At 47.1% G+C, this 22,047-nt stretch overlaps 1 protein-coding gene across 1 annotated transcript in view; it reads right to left on the bottom strand.

Annotated features, from left to right (window-relative positions):
* The window catches only part of ilk (integrin-linked kinase), a 70,005-nt gene that overhangs the window by 28,039 nt on the left and 19,919 nt on the right, over positions 1–22,047 (bottom strand). Inside the window, exons 3-4 of the mRNA XM_069892306.1 lie at positions 7,845–8,010; positions 5,085–5,180 (exon numbers count right to left, since the gene is read on the bottom strand). Coding sequence (XP_069748407.1) covers positions 5,085–5,180; positions 7,845–8,010 — 262 coding nt within the window. The remainder of the gene's footprint in view (positions 1–5,084; positions 5,181–7,844; positions 8,011–22,047) is intronic.

Below are 22,047 nucleotides of genomic sequence, written 5' to 3'. Positions count from 1 at the left end.
GCCTTTCCCAAGCAGCAGTTGATGTGGAGACACCATCCACGCAGTCATTTAGAGGGCAAAGTAGTCTTTCATATTATCACCACGAGGAATCCTGCAGCTTCTCCAAACGGCCAGACCCCATCCCAGCGAGGCTGGGCCTTAATTCCATCAGAGATGGGAGCTCAGTGCCTTGTGGAAAATGTTACCATGGAACTGATTTGGGAATTGATTCCAGATTTGGCTCTGACCTTACATGGAGAAGTGGTGCATGGATCCTGATAGGGTGAGGATGCTGGTCTCTCAGATCCCACGTCTTGGTTCTGTTTGCTAACGCTGAGATGTGGTTACATTCTCTCAGGTGAACCTCTCCTCTTCCCAGAAATCAGTACTCCTCCTTGAGTACTGAGGAAGGGGATAGTCAGGCTAAGGTAGGCAGAGGGGTAGGGTCAGCCTCTTTAGCCCGGAAGGGAAGTAGTAGGAAGAATGGGGCAATAGTTATAAGGGACTCGCTGGTGAAGTGGACAGAAGATTTTGTGGATGAGATAAAGAAAACTGGATGGTGGTTTGCCTTCCTGGTGCTTCACGAGTCCAGAACATCCTAAAAGGGGAAGGGAAAGAGCCTGAGGTTGTGGTTCATGTCAGTACTAACGACATTGGTAGGAAGGAAGAAGTGGTCCTGCAAAATGAATATAAGGAGTTAGGCAGGGAGCTCAGAAGGACCACTAAGGGTGTCATCTCCAGATTACTTCCTGTGCCACATGATAGTGAGAGTAAAAATAGAGTCAGATGGAGACTGAATGTGTGGCTGAAGGGGTGGAGTAAAAGACAGGGTTTTAAATTCTTGGACCACTGGGACTGTTTCTAGGGGAGATGGGACCTATACTGTAAGGGTGGGTTACATCTAAATCCCAGAGGTACCAGTCTCCTGGCAGGGCCATTTGCTGGGGCTTTAAACTAGTAAGGTTGGGGACAAGGGTTCATGTCGGGGAGGAGAGCAAGAACAGAGTCTTTTGGCAAAGAAAAAAAGCTTTTTCACACAATCTGGAGGCGGAACAGCAGCAGGTAATAAATAGAGGCCATAGTAACAATTGTAGAGAGGCAGAAAATTAAAGGTGGAAGATCTCTGAGATGCATTTATTTCAATGCAAGGAGTGTGATAAACAAAGTGGATGAACTAATGGTGTGGATTGATACATGTGATAGCAATTAGTGAGACATGGTTGAAGGAAGGTTGTGACTGGCAGTTAAATATTCAGGGATTTCGCTGCTTTAGACGTGACAGAATTGACGGGGTACGAATGGGGAGGTGTGGCTTTGCTTGTCATGAGCGGTGCTGAGGCAAGATAGACTGGAGAACTCATCGCGCGAGGCTCTGTGTGTTGAACTAAAAACTAAGAAAGGTGAGGCTACAAATATAGGAGTACATGATAGGCCGCCAAAAGAGGATAGGGAACTGGAAGAGCAAATGTGCAGGGAAATAGCTGAGATGTGCAGTAGAAATAGGGTTGTGACAGTTGGGGATTTCAATTTTCCTAACATTGATTGGGAAACACAATCAGTGAGAGGGCAGGATGGCTTAGACATTGTACACTGTGTTCAGGATTGCTTTTTACAGCAGTATGTTGAGGTGTTTACTAGAGGAGAGGCAATGTTAGATCTATTGTTAGGGAACGGAATAGGGCAGGTGACAGAAGTGTGAATTGGTGAGAACTTCGGATCCAGTGATCATGGGTCCATTAGCTTCAACTTAAATATGGAAAGGGATAGGTCAGGTTCGAGGTTGAAAGTCTTCGAGTGGAGGAAGACTAGATTTGAAGAAATGAGAAGGGATTTGCAGAAAATTATATGGGCTGATCTTTTTTTCTGGAAAAGATGTAGAGGAGATTTGGAGGGTATTTAAAGAAGAGATATTGAGAGTACAGGATCTTTACGTGCCAGTCAGATAGAAAGGCAAGGCCAAAAGCTTAAGGGAACTGTGGTGTTCTGGAAAAATTAGGAAGTTGCTTCGGGATAAGAGGGGGGCATATACTAAATATAAGAAGCAAATAATGGAAAAGATGTATGATTATTACATAGATTGCAGAAAAAACCTGAAGAAGAAAATTAGCAAGGCAAAAAGAAGGTATGAGGTGTCAATAGCTGATAAGGTAAAAGTGAATCCTAAGGGTTTTTACAGATAAGTGAATAGTAAAAGGAGGGTTAAGGATAGAATAGGACCACTGGTAAATGAGAGCGGTAAAATGTGCAAGGAACCATATCAAATGGGAGATATTAAACAATTTTTTCACATCTCTGTTCACGAAGGAAAAGGACATTGGACTATGTGAGATAAGAGAGGAAAATGGCTTAGTTATGGAAAAGATAGAGATTAGTAAAGAGAGAGCTTTGGAGCTTCTAGGGTCAGTAAAAACGGATAAGTCTCTGGTCCTGATGGAATTTTCCCCAGGACGTTAAGGGAGTTCAGGGAGCAAATAGCGGAGACACTGTCAGTGATTTTTCAACAATCACTGGAGGAGGGTGTGGTGCCACGGGATTGGAGAGTTGCTAATGTAGTTCTGTCATTTAAAAAAGGCATGAGGTGTCGGCCAAGTAATTATAGGACTGTAAGATTTACTTCGGTTGTAGGGAAAGTTATGGAGGGTATTCTTAGAGATGGTGTGTATAAATATCTAGATTCACAGGGATTGATCAGGAGCACCCAGCATGGGTTTGGGAAGGGGAGTTCATGTTTGATGAACCTTGTTAAGTTTTTCGAAGAAGTGACAAGAAAGGTGGATGAAGGTAGGGCAGTTGACGTAGTCTATCCGGATTTTAGCAAAGCTTTTGATAAGGTTTCACATGAAAGATTAGTAAGGAAGGTTCAGTCACTCGGGATTAATAGAGAAATAATAAGATGGGTTCAAAGGTGGCTGGAGGAGAGACCACAGAGGGTCATGGTGGACAACTGTCTGTCAGGATGGAAGCCTGTGACAAGCGGAGTGCCTCAAGGATCGGTGCTAGGTCCCTGTTGATCATAATTTATATTTATGATTTGGATGATGGGGAGGTTAACTGGGTAAGTAAATACGCAGACAACATGAAAGAAGGGGGAGTGGTGGATAGTGAGGAAGGTTTTCAGGGATTACAGAGGGATTTGGTTTGTCTGGAGAGTTGGGCTAAAAGATGGCAAATGGAATTTAATGTAGAGAAGTGTGAGGTGCTTCATTTTGGGGAAAAAATAATCAAAATAGGACATGTGTAGTGAAGGGGAGGACATTGGGGAATGCACAAGAACAAAGAGATCTTGGAGTTTGTTGCAATATTCCTTGAAGGTGGATTCCCATGTTGACAGGGTGGTTAAGAAGGAATTTGGTATGTTAGCCTTCATAAATCATAGCATAGAGTTTAGGAGCTGGGAAGTGATACTGCGACTGTTTAAGACATTGGTGAGGGCAGGTTTGGAGTATTGTGTTCAGTAGGAAGGATATAGATAAGATGGAGAGGGTTCAGAGAAGATTTACCAGGATGTTGCCTGGCTTAAAATACCTAGAATATAGAGAAAGATTGAAGAGGTTAGGACTTTATTCATTGGAACGTAGACGGTTGAGAGGGGATTTGATAGAGGTGTTTAAAATATTGAAGGGAATAGATAGACTAGATGCAAAGTAGACTCTTCCTCCTGAGAGCAGGGGAGGTTGAAACAAGAAGACACAAGTTGAGGGAAAGGGGGCAAAATTTTAGGAGAAACATTAGTGGATGCTTCTTCACTCAGAGAGTGGTGATGAATGGAATAATCTTCCGGAGGAAATAGTTGAGGCAGAGCCAATTTCATTTAAGAGGAGGCTGGATATATACATGGATAGGAGGGGGTTGGAGGGTTATGGGTGGAGAATAGGCTGGGGAGATCTAGTGTTGTTTGAGTGAACCGGCATGGACTTGAAGGGCCGAGATGGCCTGTTTCCATGCCATAAACTGTTATATGATTTTATATATATGTGTGTGTGTGTGTGTGTGTGTGTGTGTGTGTGTGTGTGTGTGTGTGTGTGTGTGTGTGTGTGTGTGTGTGTATATAAATATATAAATAAAGCAGGGAGGGGAGTGGGGAGATGTCACCGAGGGGAGAGGGGAGTGGGGAGATGTCACTGTAGGGAGAGGAGCGGGGCGTTGTCACCATAAGGGGATGGGAGTGCAGGGATATCACCATGGGGTGGGGTTGTGGAGATGTTATTCCATTATATTTAATTCGAATCCTGATAAATTAATAATTTTATATTCGCTATATTTAATTAAAAATATAATAAGTTAAATGACATGTCCGTCGCCAAAACATCCAATTCTGAGATACTCCAGTAACTGAACAGAAGGAGAAGACTCCCTCGCCTCTTCCAAGACACTGTCAAACACTACATCCTTTGAGTGTAATAACTGTTGGAGAGAATGCAGCTTCAGGGCAGTGATTTCCCATGGTCCAAACATGATGCATGTCAGAAATAGGCCAGGTCAGCACCATGGTCTGAGGGATCAGTCCACACCAAAGAAGACTTTGGCTGGACCTCTCGGCCAAGAGGCAGCACCTCTGACAGAGCCAATGGTCACTGGAGAGGGATTTCCACCTCACATGGAGCTGGTGCTGATGGATCAGGCACAGGACAGCAGCCAGCAGTGGGGTCAGAAACAGGAGAAGGCCTCACCCCTGAACATGTGTCCTATCAGATCCCAGCTGATCTTCAAGCTGAGCACCATTTTCCTGCACTAACCACTCATTTTCCCCATCCCCCCCCCCCCCCCACCAATTCCCTTAACATCAAACTAGATGTGGGTGTGTCTGGGGTTAGCTGCTGGTCGACATGGCCTGCAGTCTCCTGGCAGTGTGGTCACTCTGGACTGGATGACGAGCTGGTGGCAGGGGCAAGAGGTCACATAGATGCATTGGTGACCAAGACAGACTAAGCACAGAAGGGATGATACGAGCCATCGTAGCCTGTCAACGATCTACTGCCCTCACTGTGATAGGTCAGGAAGGTTAAGAGAGCAAATTCATTGAAGGAAAACATCCCAAGGTACTGCTGGCACGTTGACTCGTGCAGAGGCATCAAACAGACAGTACAACTTTGACCAACTCTCACCTCAGCGACTTCATCATGACCCCAGAAACAGGCATAGTGCAGAGGTGTGTTTCCGTGCTCGTTGACAGCGCAGACATCCGCCTTACACTGGATCAGCTGTGGACAGAAGTGGACAGAGTGAGAAATTCTGAGTGGTGCCTCCTACTCCAGACATGAGGCAGTGACCCCAGGGACAGGACCGGACCCCCTTGACATCCGCGCGCCCCATGCAGGCGCTCACCCTCAGACCTGCATCTGCAGCCTCTGCCTCATTATCTGATGCCTACATCAGAACACAGCAAAAAAAAGGTGTGGGACTTGTGTACCTTGAGTCTGACCCACCGGTCCTCCACCTGCACTCTTCCCATATTCCTCTGTCCCCTCAATCCCAAGCAAACTATCCATCTCTGAGCTGAAGGAACTCAGCGATGGAGTCCCACCACTCTTCAATATAATTTAACAGGGATCAAAAGAATAGAAAATTGTTTTTTGGAAAATAATTTATTATCTTTTGAACAAATAAAGGACAAATATGGTACAACTCACGGTACAATGTTTGCATACCACCAACTGAAAACATACTTGAAGGACAAATTGGGAAGCAGACTGAGGTTACCAGAAGGAAGCAGCTTTGAATATGTGATTACAGACACAATGATAATTAAAAGATTTATAACAAACATGTACATCAAGCTGCAAGAGAAAGAGAACGAGGATACAAGCTGTAAACCCAAACAAAAGTGGGAACAAGATCTAAACATAAAGATAAAGAATGAAACATGGGAAAAGCTATGCTCCGGAACTAGGAGAAATACAATAAACACGAGGTTATGCATGATACAATATAATTGGTTACACAGGCTATACACCACGCCCCAAAAGTTAAATAAATGGGACCAACAGTATCAGACAGATGTTTTCGCTGTAAGAAGGAAACGGGAACAACAGGACATGCAATTTGGGCATGTGAGAAAGTGGAAAAGTTTTGGGAAGATTTAAACCAGTTATTAAATAAAATCACAAAAAGCAACATCCCAAAAAATCTTCTAAGTAATATAAGAAGTAAAGAATTAGGCTTCAAACTGGATGAAGTGAAAAAAAGATTTATTATGATAGCCTTAGCTGTAGCAAAAAAATCAATAATATGAACCTGGAAATCAGAAGAGAGCCTGAGAATACAGCAATGGTACATAGAAATGAATAAATGTATTCCACTGGAAAAAATAACATATAATTTAAGAAATAACATCACATTATTTGAACAAATTTGGGAACCGTAAATGGGACACAACAGAGAGGGCCTACCGCGGACCTCCACCCCCTAAAATGATAGAATGAGAAGACGACGAAATGAACTGACCCAGTGTGTAAAAGTAGATGACACAATTTTCTTGTTTATTTTCATTGTGTGATGACATTGTTTAATGGGTTTAATGTATCGTATATGTTGAACGTTTAGTGGATTTTGGAGGGGGGATTGAAAGGAGGGAGGGAAGGGAGGGGGGATAAAAGGGGATAAAATGCCACTGTGTATATTTAAGAGGGAAATGTTTGTGTGTATTTTGATTGATATGGTTCATAGTGTAAAATATAAAACATTTTTAAAAAATATATAATTTAACAGGTTCACCACTTCTCCATCTTGGACCATAGCAGCCAATCCCCTCCCTGACACTTGACCCCTGTCCAAGGATCACCAATCGGGAAGACAGGCAAAGCAGGAGACTCTGTAGCGAAGGGCAAAGACAGGTGTTTCTGCAGCAAGAGTCCAGGATGGCACGTTGCCTCCCTGATGCCAGGGTCCAGGATGTCTCAGAGTGGCTGCATGACGACATTAGCCATGTTGGTGACAATGACAGAGATTGGAAGGGCGAATAATTCCAGAGAGCCAGGACTTCCAGGGTAGTAATCTCAGGATTGCCAACAGTGCCCTGTGCTCATGAGACAAGAACAGAACTAGGAAGACCATGCAGTTCAATAGATAGCGAAGGAGTGGTGCAGGAGGGAGGGATCCAGATATTTGGGTGATTGGACTCTCTTCCAAGAAAGCTGGGACCTGTACAAGAGGGATGGGTTACACCTGAAGTGGACCGATAAGCTTGCAGGCAGGTTCGCTTTCTTACTTGGGAAGATTTAAACTACAGTGAGGGAAGGAAGGTGTGAACTCAAGGAGTAGAGCCGCAAGAGAAGGGGTGGGAGCTGAACGACGAGCCTGTAAGGAAGGGCAGATGAATAAACACAGTGAGACTGATGGCTGAAGTGCGTTTATTTTAATACAAGAAACATAATGAGTAAACCTGGAGCCTGGTTCAGCACATGGAATTATGATGTGGTGGCCATTGCAGAAAAGTGACTGTATGAGGGACAGGAGTACCTGCTCAGTGGGTCTGGGCTTCTCCTACAGGTTTTTTTGAAGAGGTTACCTCGAAATTTGATGAAGGAAGAGCTGTGGATATTGTGTACATGAGCATTAGTTGCTTGACATTCAGTAAATTGGATTTGACACTGCCTGTGTGGGAGAAGCCAGAGAGTGGTCGTGGATGATTGTCTCTGATTGGAGGCCTGTAGTAAACGGTTCCTCAGAGATCGGTGCTGGGACCATATCATTTGTGGTCTATATCAACGATCTGGATGATAAGTCAGGTGAAACTTCACTATATTCCCTCTGTGCTGCAGGCAGGGAACCAAACTGTGCAACACTCCAAATGTAGTCTCCCCAAGGCTCTACAATCCAACATCCAGAGGCTAGCCCATATCTTCAGTCTGATGCCCCATCCTTACCTTCTGCACAATGTCCCTGTGCCCGTGACTGGCAGCAAGATGCAGTGGTGTGTCATCCCCTCTGTTCATCACATTGATCCTCGCTCCTCGCATAATCAACATGTCCACAACGTTGGATCGTCCTTCTCGGCATGCCCAGTGCAGGGGACTGAATCCATGGTCATCACTGCAGGATCAGAAAGACCCCAGTCAGACAGCTCCCCTGGAGAAGCAGGGAACAAACACGCACGCACGCACGCATGCACGGTCACCCGTGCGCACATGCACACAAGCAGACAGACACTTAATTTTAAAAAAAATTTAGACATATAACACGGCTTACAGGCCATTTCAGCCCATAAGCCTGTGGCATCCAATTTACACCCTACACCCCTGAAACGTTTCGAACAGTGGGAGGAAACCAGAGCCCCCAGTGGGACATGCAGACATGGGGAGAATTCCTTACAGACAGCACAGGATTCGAACCCCAGACCCGAACACTGGCGCTATAACAGAGTTGCGCTAACCGCTACGCTAACGTGCGGCAGGAAATCCCATGGTTTTTGTGGTGTGTCCAGTCAGACATTTCTGATAGAGTATTGCAGACTAGTGTTTAATGTACGCTGCGCTATCCAGGGCTTGTGGAGTGGATTGTGTAGGGTACTGTGTTTAACGTACGCCTTGCCACATAGGGCTTATGGAGTGCAGTGGGCAAGGTACTGTGTCTCACATATGCTGTGGCACACAGCTCTGGTAGAGTGGGTGCAGAGAAGGGGGTCTAAAGATTAATGCCAGGGTGTGGAACTGGAGTTGGACGAACTCTGGATCCTGGGGGAGGCTGAGGGGGTGATATGGAGGAGTTACAGGGAGGCAGTCACCCTGAGGGGCAGGTGACAGCCAGGAGTGGGATTGGGGATAGGCGGTAAGAACAAAGTACCCCTATGGCCATTCCCTTCAATGACACGTGTGTTGCTCTGTGCACTGTGGGGTGGACAATCTACCAGGGGAAGAGCAAATCAGCCAGGTCTTAGGCACAGAGTCCACCTCTGATGCTCAAAAGGGAAGTGGGAACAAGAGAAAAGAACATAGAACATTACAGCACCGTTAGAGAAACCTGCCATTAGCCACGTTCCACCTTCAAGTTTGTCCTTCCAAATCGCATCACCTTACACTCATCCGGATTGAACTCCATCTGCCCCTTTGCCGCCCAACTCTGCATCCTGTGACCCAAGACAGCCTTCAACATGATCCAACCTGGTATCATCTGCACCCCTTCAATTCTTTATCCAAGTAACCTAGTTGGATAACTTCCTCTTGACAAGCCTCTTGTGTCAACCATGGCTCCTTTACCCAACCATCTTGGTAGATGGAGCGTATTCTGCCTGCAGGTTGGTGACTTGTGCCGTTCCACAGGGCTCTGTCCCAGGACCCCTGCTCTTTTGTCATTTTTATAAATTTCTTGGATAAGGAAGTTTGCAGAAGGCACAAAGGTCGGAGGTGTTGTGGGAAGGTTGTCGTAGGTCATAATGAGAAATATACAGGATACAGAGGTCGGTGGAGAAGTTGCAGATGGAGTTCAATGTGGTCTAGTGATGCACTTTTGAAGGTCAAACTTGAAGGCAGAGTTCATGGCGAATGGCAGGATTCCTAACAGTGTGGAGGCACTGAGGGACCTTGGGCCCCTCAAGGTTGCTGTGCAGGATGACGAGTGGTAAAGAAAGGTGTATGGTGTGCTGGCCTTCATTAGTTGGGTGATTTAAGAGCTGCAGCACCGTGAAACTCAGGATAGACCACACAGAGCATTGGGTACAGGTCTGCTCACCACATTATAGGAAGGATGTGGACCTTTTCGAGAGGGTGAAGAGGAGATTGCTGGGATTGGAGGACATGTCTTATGCAGCAATGTTGACAGAGGACTTTTTTGAGTGATGAAGGTTGTGAGGTGACAGGAGGCAGAGATGGGATGGAGAGCACCTTCGTATCCTCCAGGTGCTACAGTTCCCTCCCACATTGTAAAGACAATACAGAGTTAGCAGGTTAATTGGTCACACGGGTGTATTTGGGCGGTATGGATATGTGGGCCGGAAGAGTTCGTTACCATGCGGTATTCCAAAATTTTAAATTTCTTACGGCGACAACAGCAAATACCAGAAAACGTGTTTCATGCAAGTGGAGGAACATTGAGGGGAGATGTCAGAGGTCAGATCCCCCCCCTGTAAGGTAAAACCATCATGAGTTGGGACCAGAGAAGGAGTCACCCAGTACTAAGGAGTAACAGGATGCAGGTGTGACCTTGTATGCTCAAGATAAGTGTGGCAATAACAAGATGATGTGCAACAGCTTATTCATTGGACAACGTAATGGTATGATCATTTACTAAGTGCGTGTCCTGAGGTATAAAAAAAACACCACTTGCTGATATCGGGAGAATGCGCCTTCTCCAACTAACACTGTTAGTTGCAAGTGTTACAATCCGGTAATAAAGAACCTTGATTTCGACTCAGTCTGGTGTCTGACTCACTCATTCTCAAACAAAGCAGACCTAACAATTTGGTGACCCCGACGTGATGGGTGAGTGGACACTAGTCGACGGTTTCTGTTTTTCTTGACAATCATCTCAGCCGGCTGACAAAAAGGTCCAGAGAAGCCTGTTTTAACAAAATTCTCTCTCTCTTAAAATCTTTATGATTGTCAGTAAGAACTGGAGATCGACAAATTAGATGATCATAATTGAAGGTCGTCACCTGCCAGGATTGTAACACGTAAGTGTTTACAGACAAAACTATAAAAGTCCTTAAGGTGTTTTAGTGACATTTGATAAGTGCTTCGCCGACAAACTACTAGAGTTTAAAAAGTCTTTATTGTGATGTTGCAAAGTCCAATAGAGTGAGAAGGTGGTCTAAGAACAATTGGGGACCTGAGTTTTCTGACCTAAACCGGTTATTAAGAGGAGAAATCTCCCACGTGAAGGTTGGGCTTTGAAAGAAAACGAAGGTTCAGGCTTATTGGTCTCCATTGTATAAGACTCGCTTATAAATGTCCGGTAGGTTTGATAATGTCTGTACACTTGAAAACTTAAGAATTTATTTTCCAAATTCGCCGTGGTGGAATACCACAGTGGACATTAGAGACCTTGAGACGACAAAAAGAGTACTCAGAGATGCCTGCCTTGTGAACAAGGGTGACGACCAAAGACTGCAAAAGCTGTGTCCGGATCAGGTAGGAGATATCAATGAAAAAGTTGACAGAATCTTAAGAGACACACGGTTTATTCGAAATATTTTTGACAAGTTAAATGAAGGTATTCCCAGCATCACCAAGGAGATAAAGTTACATAAATTCATAGATTGGTACAGGGAAACTGGACAAAAATATAGCCCAAAAACTTGGTTTCCTAGTTGTAACCTAACTTTCAGACCTCTTTGGGAAAACAGAGAGTGGAAGACGAGCATTCAGTGTACACAGGACAGTCTGAGGTCCACCGGAGGACCAGACTTGGAGACTGTTTCACTAAAAAACTTTTGTCATCCGGCCTGCAAGGAGACATTTTTAAAGGCGATTTTTGTTAACATAGATCCTCTAAACGGACAAGAACCTAAATTAAGAGAGGCATTAGGAAGCGACCCCGCAGCAATGGCTGCACAGTTGCCTGCTAAGACCTTTGACCAAGTTATTAGGGAAATTAATCAGGAATTAGAGAAGCGAAATACCAGTAAAGAGGCATTGGAGAAACAAAGAATTCTCCGAAAATGTGTAGATCGCTGGAGGAAGATGGGGTGGTTACCCGGGAGCGCCGAGATGTTCCTGACAGGTGAGGGAAACAAAATTCTAAAGCGTAGGGTCTTAGATAAGCTGGAAGAAACAAAACGAGACATAGAAAGGAAAATCTTTAATCGAGAGTCTGCACAAAAAAAGATGAGAGACAAGGAGATGCGTTACCGCGATGTCCTAGCTCTATTCGAGGAATTTAGTCTCCCTGATAACCCACCTATTATGGCCCCTGTAGAAATAGCTTGTAGACCCCCGCCCTATGCATACATTGAGTCACAAGGTACCCCTGACACCCCAGATGGGACCCAGGAGTCACGTCCCTTATATCCAGATATTGAAACACTGGGACATGACGGGAACATCGGGAATGGGGACACGTCAGTCAAGATACAGGCCCCTTTACTTAAAATAAAAGGGGGATTAATAGACATCGAGACCCCCGCAGGATCCAAGAAAATAGAAGAAGACTTAGAGACACAGAAAAGGAACATGAAAAAGGTTCAGGATAACGTTGAAAACTTAAACAAAGATGTGATTGTGCTGGGGCAGACCAGTAAGGAACAAAAAGAATTAATGGTAGATGTATTGAGAGAAATGGAAAAGATAACTACAACACTGTCAGCAGGACTCCAAGCTGGAGGAACAGTAATAGGAGCAAAGGACGAAAAGTGTAGTACAGATGAGGAAACGAGATACGGCCCACCATGGGAGAGAAGATAGCAATTGAGACAGGTATAGATGATGAGCAGATCGATTTTTGAGGAGACAGATGCTATGGACTGCGCCTTGAACCTAATGTCAGAGTCTAACCCACTGAATAGGTGTCTGACATGGGAACAGGCGTTTCCCAGAGCTCCAGCCAATGTGACCCCCCCCATCTTTAGATCCACGGGCATGTAATGTTACTTGCTTCGCCAATAACAACACAGCGGCTACCCAGTGACTCGTGCAGGACTCATGTTGATCTCACGGGCAGCAGAAATGGCACCCAATTGACCCAGGGTAGGGCAGATATTTGGTGGTTTTGCGGAAGTAGAGTGCTGTATAACTGGCTTCCCTCTAACTGGAATGGTCGGTGTGCTTTAGTAACGCTTAATGCGCCAGTCCTGATTGTGGAAAGGCAGGAGGGGGACGAGGATGCCCTAGATCTACACCACACAGGGGGTTGGATGTGGAGAAGAAGGAGTGTTGGACTCCTGGGGCCAGAAGAAAGGAACCCTGTCGGGGCATGGATTGATGCAATTGGCCAAGCCCGGAATATACCGGACGAATTTAAACTAGCCGATGAGATTGCAGCTGGGTTTGAAAGTTTTCCTATATTTAGTGCAATCTTTCCCATCACAGTAAATAAAAACGTAAATAGGATCAACCTAATTCACTATAATGTCCAGCGCCTTGTAAATTTGACCAGGGACGTTGTTGAGACAGTACACCAACAACTGTCAGAAACTTCCCTCATGACGCTTCAGAATAGGATAGCGATTGATATGGTCCTGGCGGAAAAAGGCGGAGTGTGTGCCATGTTTGGAGATCTATGCTGCACTTCTATCTCTGATAACACAGGGCCAGATGGGTCACTCACTAAGGGGCTGACAAAACTTAAGGCATTGGCGAAGAAATTAAAAGCCCAATCTGGAGTCTCTAACCCTGTTTTGTCCTGGTTACATGGAGTGTTTGGGAAATGGGGCACAATGTTGGGACAACTTTTCCTAGGATTGTTCACTTCTGTATCCATTTTTATCACTTGTGGCTGTTGTTGTATTCCATGCATTCGAACACTGGTCACGAGGACCATTGAGAGAGCCTTTGCCAACCGCGATGAGCTGCCTCCAAAATATCAAGCTCTACAAGCTACGGAGCGGAACTATCTCACGTCACAGGAGGCGTCAAAAAATGCTGAGATCGATCCGGAGTCTGATGGAGAATGCGACAGGGAGGAGGGATTATAAAATAGATTGTAGAACAAATATTATAAAATAGATTGTAGCACAAATGTTAACTTTTATCTTAACTAATTACAAATGCTTAGAAGGGATAACCAGTTATTTGCTTGGGGGAAAACGGGGAGGAAACTTGTAAACAGGCAATGGGATCGGGGAAACGGATGGGGTGTATACGCTAAAGAGGGTTGGGGGGAGCCCTCGCCCACCAGCCGAAAAACCCCGTGAACAGAACCCGTATAGAGCTTGGCAATGATAGGCGAACTAATGTAACGTAGTGGTAGCATAGTCAGGGCAAGATTGTCCTCTAAAGAGGACAAAGGAGGGATTGTAAGGTAAAAACATCATGAGTTGGGACCAGAGAAGGAGTCACCCAGTACTAAGGAGTAACAGGATGCAGGTGTGACCTTGTACGCTCAAGATAAGTGTGGCAATAACAAGATGATGTGCAGCAGACTAACAGAGAAGGGTAGCAACAGCTTATTCATTGGACAACGTAATGGTATGATCATTTACTAAGTGCGTGTCCTGAGGTATAAAAAAAACACCACTTGCTGATATCGGGAGAATGCGCCTTCTCCAACTAACACTGTTAGTTGTAAGTGTTACAATCCGGTAATAAAGAACCTTGATTTCGACTCAGTCTGGTGTCTGACTCACTCATTCTCGAACAAAGCAGACCTAACACCCCCGAGGGTGGTACAATGGGGACATCGAAAGGCACATTAAAAAATGTAAAAAACAGAGCATTATGAGCAAGGTTGGACAAGATTATATTGTTGGTTTACATAGAAAAGGAAAGAGAGAGGGAGGAAAGAAGGGGGAGAGAGGTGGGGAAAGGGGGCCAGAGAGGGGAAAAATAATAACACATGGAGCAGGAGTCTGCCACCCAGCCCATCAAGCCTGGTCTACCATTCAATAAGATCATAGCTGATCTGATCATGACTCAACTTCACCCACCTGTCTTTTCCCCATATCCCTCCATTCCTTTTATATGTAAAAATCTATCTAACTGAACCTTAAATATGTTTAATGAAGTTGCCTCAACTGCTTCCCTAGGCAGAGAATTCCACAGATTCACGACTCTCTTGGAAAAACAATTTTTCCTCATCTCCATCTTAAATCTACTGCCCTGAATCTTGAGGCTGTGTCCCCTAGTTCTGGTCTCACCTACCAGTGAAAACAATTTTCCTGCCTCTATCTTATCGATCCCTTTCATAAATTTATGTTTTTATATGATCTCCTCATTTTTCTGAATTCGAGTGAGTATAATCCCAGGCAATTTAGTCTCTCCTCACAGGTCAACCCCTTATCTCCGGGATCAACTGGGTGAACCTCTTCTGGACTGCCTCCAAGGCCAGTCTATCTTTCCTCAAGTATGGAGACCAGAACTGCACACAGTTCTCCAGGTGCGGCCTCACCAGGACCTTGTACAGATGTAGCATGATCTCCCTGCTCTTGAATTCAATTCCTCTAGTGAAGAAAGCCAACATTCCATTTGCCTTCTTAATAACCTGTGGTACCTGCAACCCAACGTTTTGCGATTCATGCACGAGCCCTCCCAAGTCCTTCTGCACGACACCATGCTGCAGTCTTTCACCACTTAAATAATCTGCTCTTCTATTTTTCCTACCAAAGTGGATGACCTTACATTAACTAATGTTGTTCTCCATCTGCCAGACTTTTGCCCACTCACCTAACTTAACTAGAACCTTCTGCAGCCTCTCCACATCCTCTACAATTTGCTTTTCCACTTAATTTAGTATCATCCGCAAACTACACGACCCTCTGTCCCCTCTTCCAAATCATCAGTGTAAATGGTGAACAGCTGCGGCCCCCCTCTTAACACTATCTGCCAATCAGAAAAACACCCATATATATTCACTCTCTGCCTTCTGTCAGTGAACCAATCCTCACTCCCTACCAATATACTTCCCCCGACTCCATTCATCTGGATCTTGTGTGGCTGTGGGCCTTGTGTGGCACCTTATCAAACTCCTTCTGGAAATCCAAATATACAATATGGGGGGGGGGGGGGGGGGGAGTGCGAGGGGGAAGCAAGCAAGCGACAGTGGCAGAGAGAACGAAGGGAGGGAAGTGCTTCAGTCAGCTTTGTGAGGGAGGTGGAGGTTGCTGTGATCATTTAAACAGTGGAGTACTGGCCACTGGGGAGCACTCAGATAATGTGGAAAGGCTGAGTAAAATTCAACATGGGCCCCTTGCCAGGATGCATTATTCAAGAACTCAAGCCCAAGGTTTCTTCGAGACAGGGACAAGAAACTACATTAAGATAGAGATACAACATAGAAAAAAGGCCCTTTAGTCTCATGCCAATCTTCCACACTCATTGAGACTAGTCCCACAAGGGTACCATTTTTATTCTCCCTATCATTTGCTAAAAGAGCTTGCTTGTCAGGAAGACACAACAGTGACTGCACTTCCTGAGAAGACTGCCATCATGTCAACCTTCTCCAGGAGCTCCATCGAGAGCATCCTGTCCGGCTGCATCACCGTGCGGTTCAGTTGCTGCAGAGAAATGGATTGCAGGTCAATCCACAGGATCATAAGAGAGGGAGAGAGGATCACTGGGATCTCCCTCCCCCCCCCCCCACCCCACTCCCCCACACCACTGACAAGATCTACCAGGATCAATGTCTGAAGAGGATGCTCAAAATCAATCCACCCCATACACAGCATCTTTCAGCTGTCCTAGACAGACACGGTGTCCTCGTGCCCATCTGGGTACGCCACATAAGCGTATTGGGGGTTGGCGTGGAGGAGTGGACCCTCTCGACCAGTAGGGTCAGACTTGTGGCTTCTCACATGCTTCTGGAACAGATTGGCCCTGGGACATCAACCAGGATGGCAGTGTGGTCCCCGACACGGACTTCCTGGGGAAGGGAAACAACCTTTTGTGTGGGGTGGCATTGGTACTGGTGCACAGGAGGGATGTGATCACGTCGAGCGTTTCGGGGAGGACCTTGCCAGTGGGAGATGGGCAGGCCTTTCGATCTACAGGTAAAGAGGATGGCCTTCCAGATGGTGGCATTCTCCCTTTCCACCTGTCCGTTCCCTCGGAGGGTGTAGTTGGTGGTCCTGTTCATGGTGATACCTCTGGCCAGTCGAAATTGGCACAGCTTGTCACTCATGAAGGAGGACCCTGGTCGCTATGGATATAGCGAGGGTATCCAAACAGGGTGAAGAGGTTGTGTAAGGCTTTAATTACGGTGGCAGTGGTCGTGTCCGGGCAGGAACTGGCAAACGGGAACCATGATGTTGAGGAAGTTCGAAGAGGTCAGGGGTCCCTTGAAATCCACGCTCAGGCACTCAAAGGGGCCAGTATTAATCCGGCTGGCTGACGTGTGGTTTGGACTCCGGACAGACCTGGCAGTTCTTGGTCATTGTCCTGATGTCCTCAGTGGAAGAGGGGAGGCTGTGGGCCTTGACAAAATGGAAGAACCTGCTGACCCCAGGGTGACACAGGTCATTGTGGAGGGCCATGTAAATAGTCTACGTGCGCGCTGACACATCCCTCAGAACAGAGCATCCGAGGCTCGTTGAGCTTTCTGGGCTGGTACAAGATACCATAGTTGTAGGTGGAGAGTTCAATTCTCCACCTCAGAATCTCGTTGTTCTTGATTTTACCCCACTGTTTGTTGTTGAACATGAAGGCGACTGCATGTTGGTCAGTCAACAGGGTAAATAGTTGGCTGGCAAGATAATGCCTCTGGTGCCGAACCTCCTCATTCTTGGCCTGGGCCCCCTTCTCGACGGAGGAGACACGGATCTTGGGCCTCGGAGGGTGCGGGAGAAAAATGTTAGAGGTTTTAAGAAAAATTTGGCAAATATATGGATGGGAGGAGTATGGAGGGCTACAGTCTGGGTACATGTCAGTGGAACTCGCAGAATAATAGTACTGCACAGACAAGAAGGGCCGAAAGGACTGTTTCTGTGTTGCAGTGCTCTATGGCTCTACAGTTAATAAAAACATGAGAGATGTTGATTGGGTGAACAGTCAGATTTTCTTCATCAGGATAAAAGCAAGAAGGGGCCCAGGCCCAAAGTGTTGGTTATCTACCTTTACCTCGTGCGTACACGGTGTGACCTGCTGGGAGTTCCTCCAGCATTTGTGTGTTTTTGCTACAATCTCCAGACTTTCCTGCTTCACTCACTTGGGGATGTCTTTCAGGTTAAGGGGGGATAAGTCGAGTCACGATTACTGCAATCTGATTGTACAAGCACAATCTGACGAAACTGTTCTCCGATACTCGGTGCAAAACGCAGACACACAGAACAACTCTGAATATTCAGAGTTGTCGGGACTGGGCCGATGCCAGATAAGCTGTTTTTTTCAAAGAACCAGTCTTTTTTTTTTAAAAAAGTCCAGTCGCAACAGCAAATCACTTATTTCAATGTTTAAACAATAACGAACAGCAAAATATAAGGCTTTTTAAGCATTAAAATAATGTTTAATTCTCACCAAAGAAATGCTGGCCGCCACCAGGAGCCCCTCACCCTGCCCGGGAGGCCAAGGCCCCCACCCCTGCCCGGGAAGCTGAGGTACCTGGTCAGCTCAGCTCCAAAAAGATTTTGGATAAATGAGGATTTCTAATTTGTTTTGGATAATTGAGGATTTCAGAGAATCCAATTTTAGATAATTGGAGTTGTAATGTACAACCAGAAAAATACATAAGCAGTATAAGTATTTTATCTATACAAATAAATAAATGTTGTTCCGTGAATGGGAGGGTCTCGGAGGGTTAGTGAGAGCAGTTCCTTTGGTCGTTCAGCGTTCTCACTGCCTGTGGGAAGAAGCTGCTCCTCAGCCTGGTGGGGCTGGCTCTGATCCTCCTGGATCTCTTCCCCGACAGGAACAGCTGAAAGATGCTGTATGCGGGGTGGAAGGGGTCCTCAGTGATTTTGCGCACCCTCTTCAGACAACGATCCTCGTAGATCACGTCGATTTTGGGGAATTAGGAAGATATGTTGGGCAAATATTTTACAGAGTGATGGGTGCTTCAAAGGGTCTGTCCAGAGTGGTGGAAGCAGCTATAATAGTGGTGTTTTAGAGGCTTCTGCACAGACACATGACTTGAATGGGATGGAGGGGCATCCATTAGATGCAGCAGGGATTTAGTTAGATTTAGTTCTGCACAGACACGTGTTCCTCTTCCATGTTTAGCCCCTGAGATTCTGTTCACCAGTACACAATTTGCAACAGCCAGTTAACACAGCAACGCCCTGGGTGTAGAAGGAAGTTGATTACAGGAAGAACATGTAAACGTCACACCAACAACAAGCGAGGGTGGAAGTGAACCTGGATTCGCTGATGGCAGAACCGTGCCTGGAGGGCACTGTGTGGCTGTGGGGACTGCGGTCAGGGGGGGTTGCATAGTTGCGGGGACTGCGGTCGGGGGGCTGCATAGTTGCGGGGACTGCGGTCGGGGAGCTGCATAGTTGCGGGGACTGCGGTCAGGGGGCTGCATAGATGCGGGGACTGCGGTCGGGGGGCTGCATAGTTGCGGGGACTGTGGTCGGGGGCTGCATAGTTGCGGGGACTGCGGTCGGGGCTGCATAGTTGCGGGGACTGCGGTCGGGGCTGCATAGTTGCGGGGACTGTGATCGGGGGCTGCATAGTTGCGGGACTGCGGTCGGGGCTGCATAGCTGTGGGGATTCCGGTCAGGGGCTGCATAGTTGCAGGGACTGCGGTCGGGGGGTTGCATTGCTTTAGCCGCTGTAGGGAGTGGTGGTGACGCTGCGGCAGGTTACGTAGTGGGGTCCACACTGATGTTGGGACAGCACAGAGGTGTACAGCATTGTTGGAGAACTGATCTTGAGGACGCGGTGCTGTTGTGTGGACAGGAATGAGGGTGCTATATTGTAGGGACAGCTGCGTTGGGCTCTGCCTGCTGCAGGGACAACACTGAGTTGCTGCATTGTTGTACGAAAAGCTGGGCTGTTGATTGGGTAACGCTGCAGGATGCTGCATCACGGCAGGGCATTGTCACAGGGGACGTGGTGGGGTCCTGCATTGTTGTAGGAACTGCACTGAGGATTGCTGTGGAGGGTCAGTACTGAGAGGGGCTGAAACGTTTCAGTGACAGGACAGCTGCGTTGTTGCCGAGGCAGGCACCATTCGGGGGTTGAGGCTGGACTGCACTGAGGTTGTGTGGTAGTAGACAGTCTGGCTGCTTCCTGGACACACGTTCACTCTGGGACTCCGAATAACGTTGGTAAAGCAGCCAACACCGTGAAGGTGAAGCGCTTAAAGGACTCCTCGTGAAGAATGTATGGAGGGCTGGAGGGACTTGCCGGAGGTGTGTAAACAGGGATGGGGAGAGGGGCAGTCTGTCACTGTGGGGGGGGGGGAAAGGAGGTTGAAAGATTTGGAGGTGGGGCAGGGGCTCAGAGAGACAATGACTCCAAAACAAATGCAGTAAATCATGGGTGAACAGGACACAGACTTTCTGTTTACAACTTGTAATTTGTCACTCTCAACACTGTCCCCTCTCCTCACGTCCATTACTTCACCTAAAGAAAATTTAACTTCTCAGAAAAACTCCTGTCAAAGAAATGAAGGACTGCCCTTACAGAGCAGAGCAACACAGTCTCATGCACATCGAACAGATCAGAACCAACGTAGGGCAGGGAATTGCACAGAAATTTTCTCCTCCAACTGCCCAGTGCAGATTTCCATTTAAGGCTAAAAAATTGCACAAGGTTCTGTGGGAGAGTGAGGACAAGAGAGAGAGGGGGAGGGAGGGGGTGGGGGGAGGGAGCAGGGGGGAGGGGTGGGGAAGGGGAAGTAGGGGAGGGGGTGGGGTGGGGGAACATTCACTCATGCATACACACAGCAGAGTCAAGGGCTTCAGCCATCAATGCATTGGGCACCGGTTGCGAGGCCCATCACACACCAGGTTACAGGGTAATCAACTGTCAGGGAATGGATGCTTGTTAATCAAGGACAGCAGATTCCCCTTCCCCTCCTCCACCAATATCAGTGACAAATGTTCCTCGCACTTCTTTGGCTTCACAACTAGAATAGATGCTGATATTTTTGTCAGTTACATTTGAGTTTATATTTGAAGGATCTACAATGGGAATAGCAGAGTCTGGGTTGGGTTTCGGTGGGGGTGCTTCTGAATGGCCGGGGTGGCGGGGTCCGGAGGCTGGGGTGGCAGCGACCGGAGCCGGAGTGTTGGGGGCCAGGGAGTTGGGGATGGGGGCTGGGATGTTGGAGGCGGGAGAAGACAATTTCATGAGGTACCAGAGCAGGCTCTGGATCGCTGTCGAGGTGGTGGTCGGATCTCGACAGTGAAGGGGTGACAAGGGGTTGGGCTCCAACAACCGTGCACTGTGAGCTGGAAAACAATGCGAGGGCCTGGTTCAACACTCTCACCTCGTGTGTATGCAAATCTGTTCCGATGATGCAGTTAATGGAGAAGCAGGAAGTGCTGCATTGTACCAACTTACTGCTGGGGGCAGAGCATGCTGCTCCCTCCCCACAACACCAACACCGCCACCTCCACCTGCTGCAGCCCAGGTGACCAGAACTTACCTGCACAATCCACCTCCCCTCATCTGCGCAAAGGGAGTTCACGAGGACTCTGCCCTCACCTCGCCTCCTGCAGTTCCAGCCACCCTCTTCCTCTCCGCTCACACACCAACCATCCGCTGGTGCAGGTGATCAGGCAGTTCCCATCACCCTATTCCAACACCTCCTTTGGCATCAGTTCCCTTCATTGACGGGGTGTAGAAGATCTGGGACCTCATAATACAGGGCACTGGTGAGACCACAGAGCTCTAGGCACGATCTGCTCATCCAGCCATGGGCAAGATTAAAATGAATGGGGTGCTGGGGGGATTCACAGGAACATCGTTGGGACTGGACAGCCTGAGTTGTCGGCAGTATCTAGACGGGATAAAATGGGCCCTTATTCCATCAAATGAAGGAGGCTTCGGGGGTTCACAAAGTCGCCAGGAGAAAGTGAATGCTCACAGGCTTTTTCCTCAGTGAGGGACCATAACGTGACAGGGGAAGATTTAAGAGGGGCTTGATGGGCAACCGGTTCACTCCGAGGGAATTCTGCACCTTGATGAGCTGCCAGAGTAAAGTAGAAGTGGACAAGGAACATTTGCACACACGATTGGATAAGAGTTTAGAAGGACATGGACCCATAGCCCAGCATGCCATCTTGGTCAGCATGGATGCATTGGGCTGAAGGTTGTTCTGAGCTGTCTGACTGGAAACTCATTGGTTGATGACCCTCTGATAACAAATGTTCTACCGCCTTGCACAACTCACACTTCCTTCCTTTGACAGGCCTCCGCGACACCGCTCAGTAATAAAGCTTCTCTGACTGGCTTGGGCTGAGAAACCCCACAACATGTGCAATTCATGCCACAACTTGCAGTTCCCAGTGTGGAATCCAGATCTCGTTCCACAAAGCCCTCTCCCCGAGAGGTACATACACACCCAAGCAGGATTAGATGGGGCACAGGAGGAAATAGT

This window comes from Narcine bancroftii, chromosome 7, assembly GCF_036971445.1.
Source record: "Narcine bancroftii isolate sNarBan1 chromosome 7, sNarBan1.hap1, whole genome shotgun sequence".
Classification (NCBI taxonomy): domain Eukaryota; kingdom Metazoa; phylum Chordata; class Chondrichthyes; order Torpediniformes; family Narcinidae; genus Narcine; species Narcine bancroftii.
Note: the sequence above shows the minus strand (reverse complement) of the source record. Positions and strands in the feature narration are given on the sequence as shown.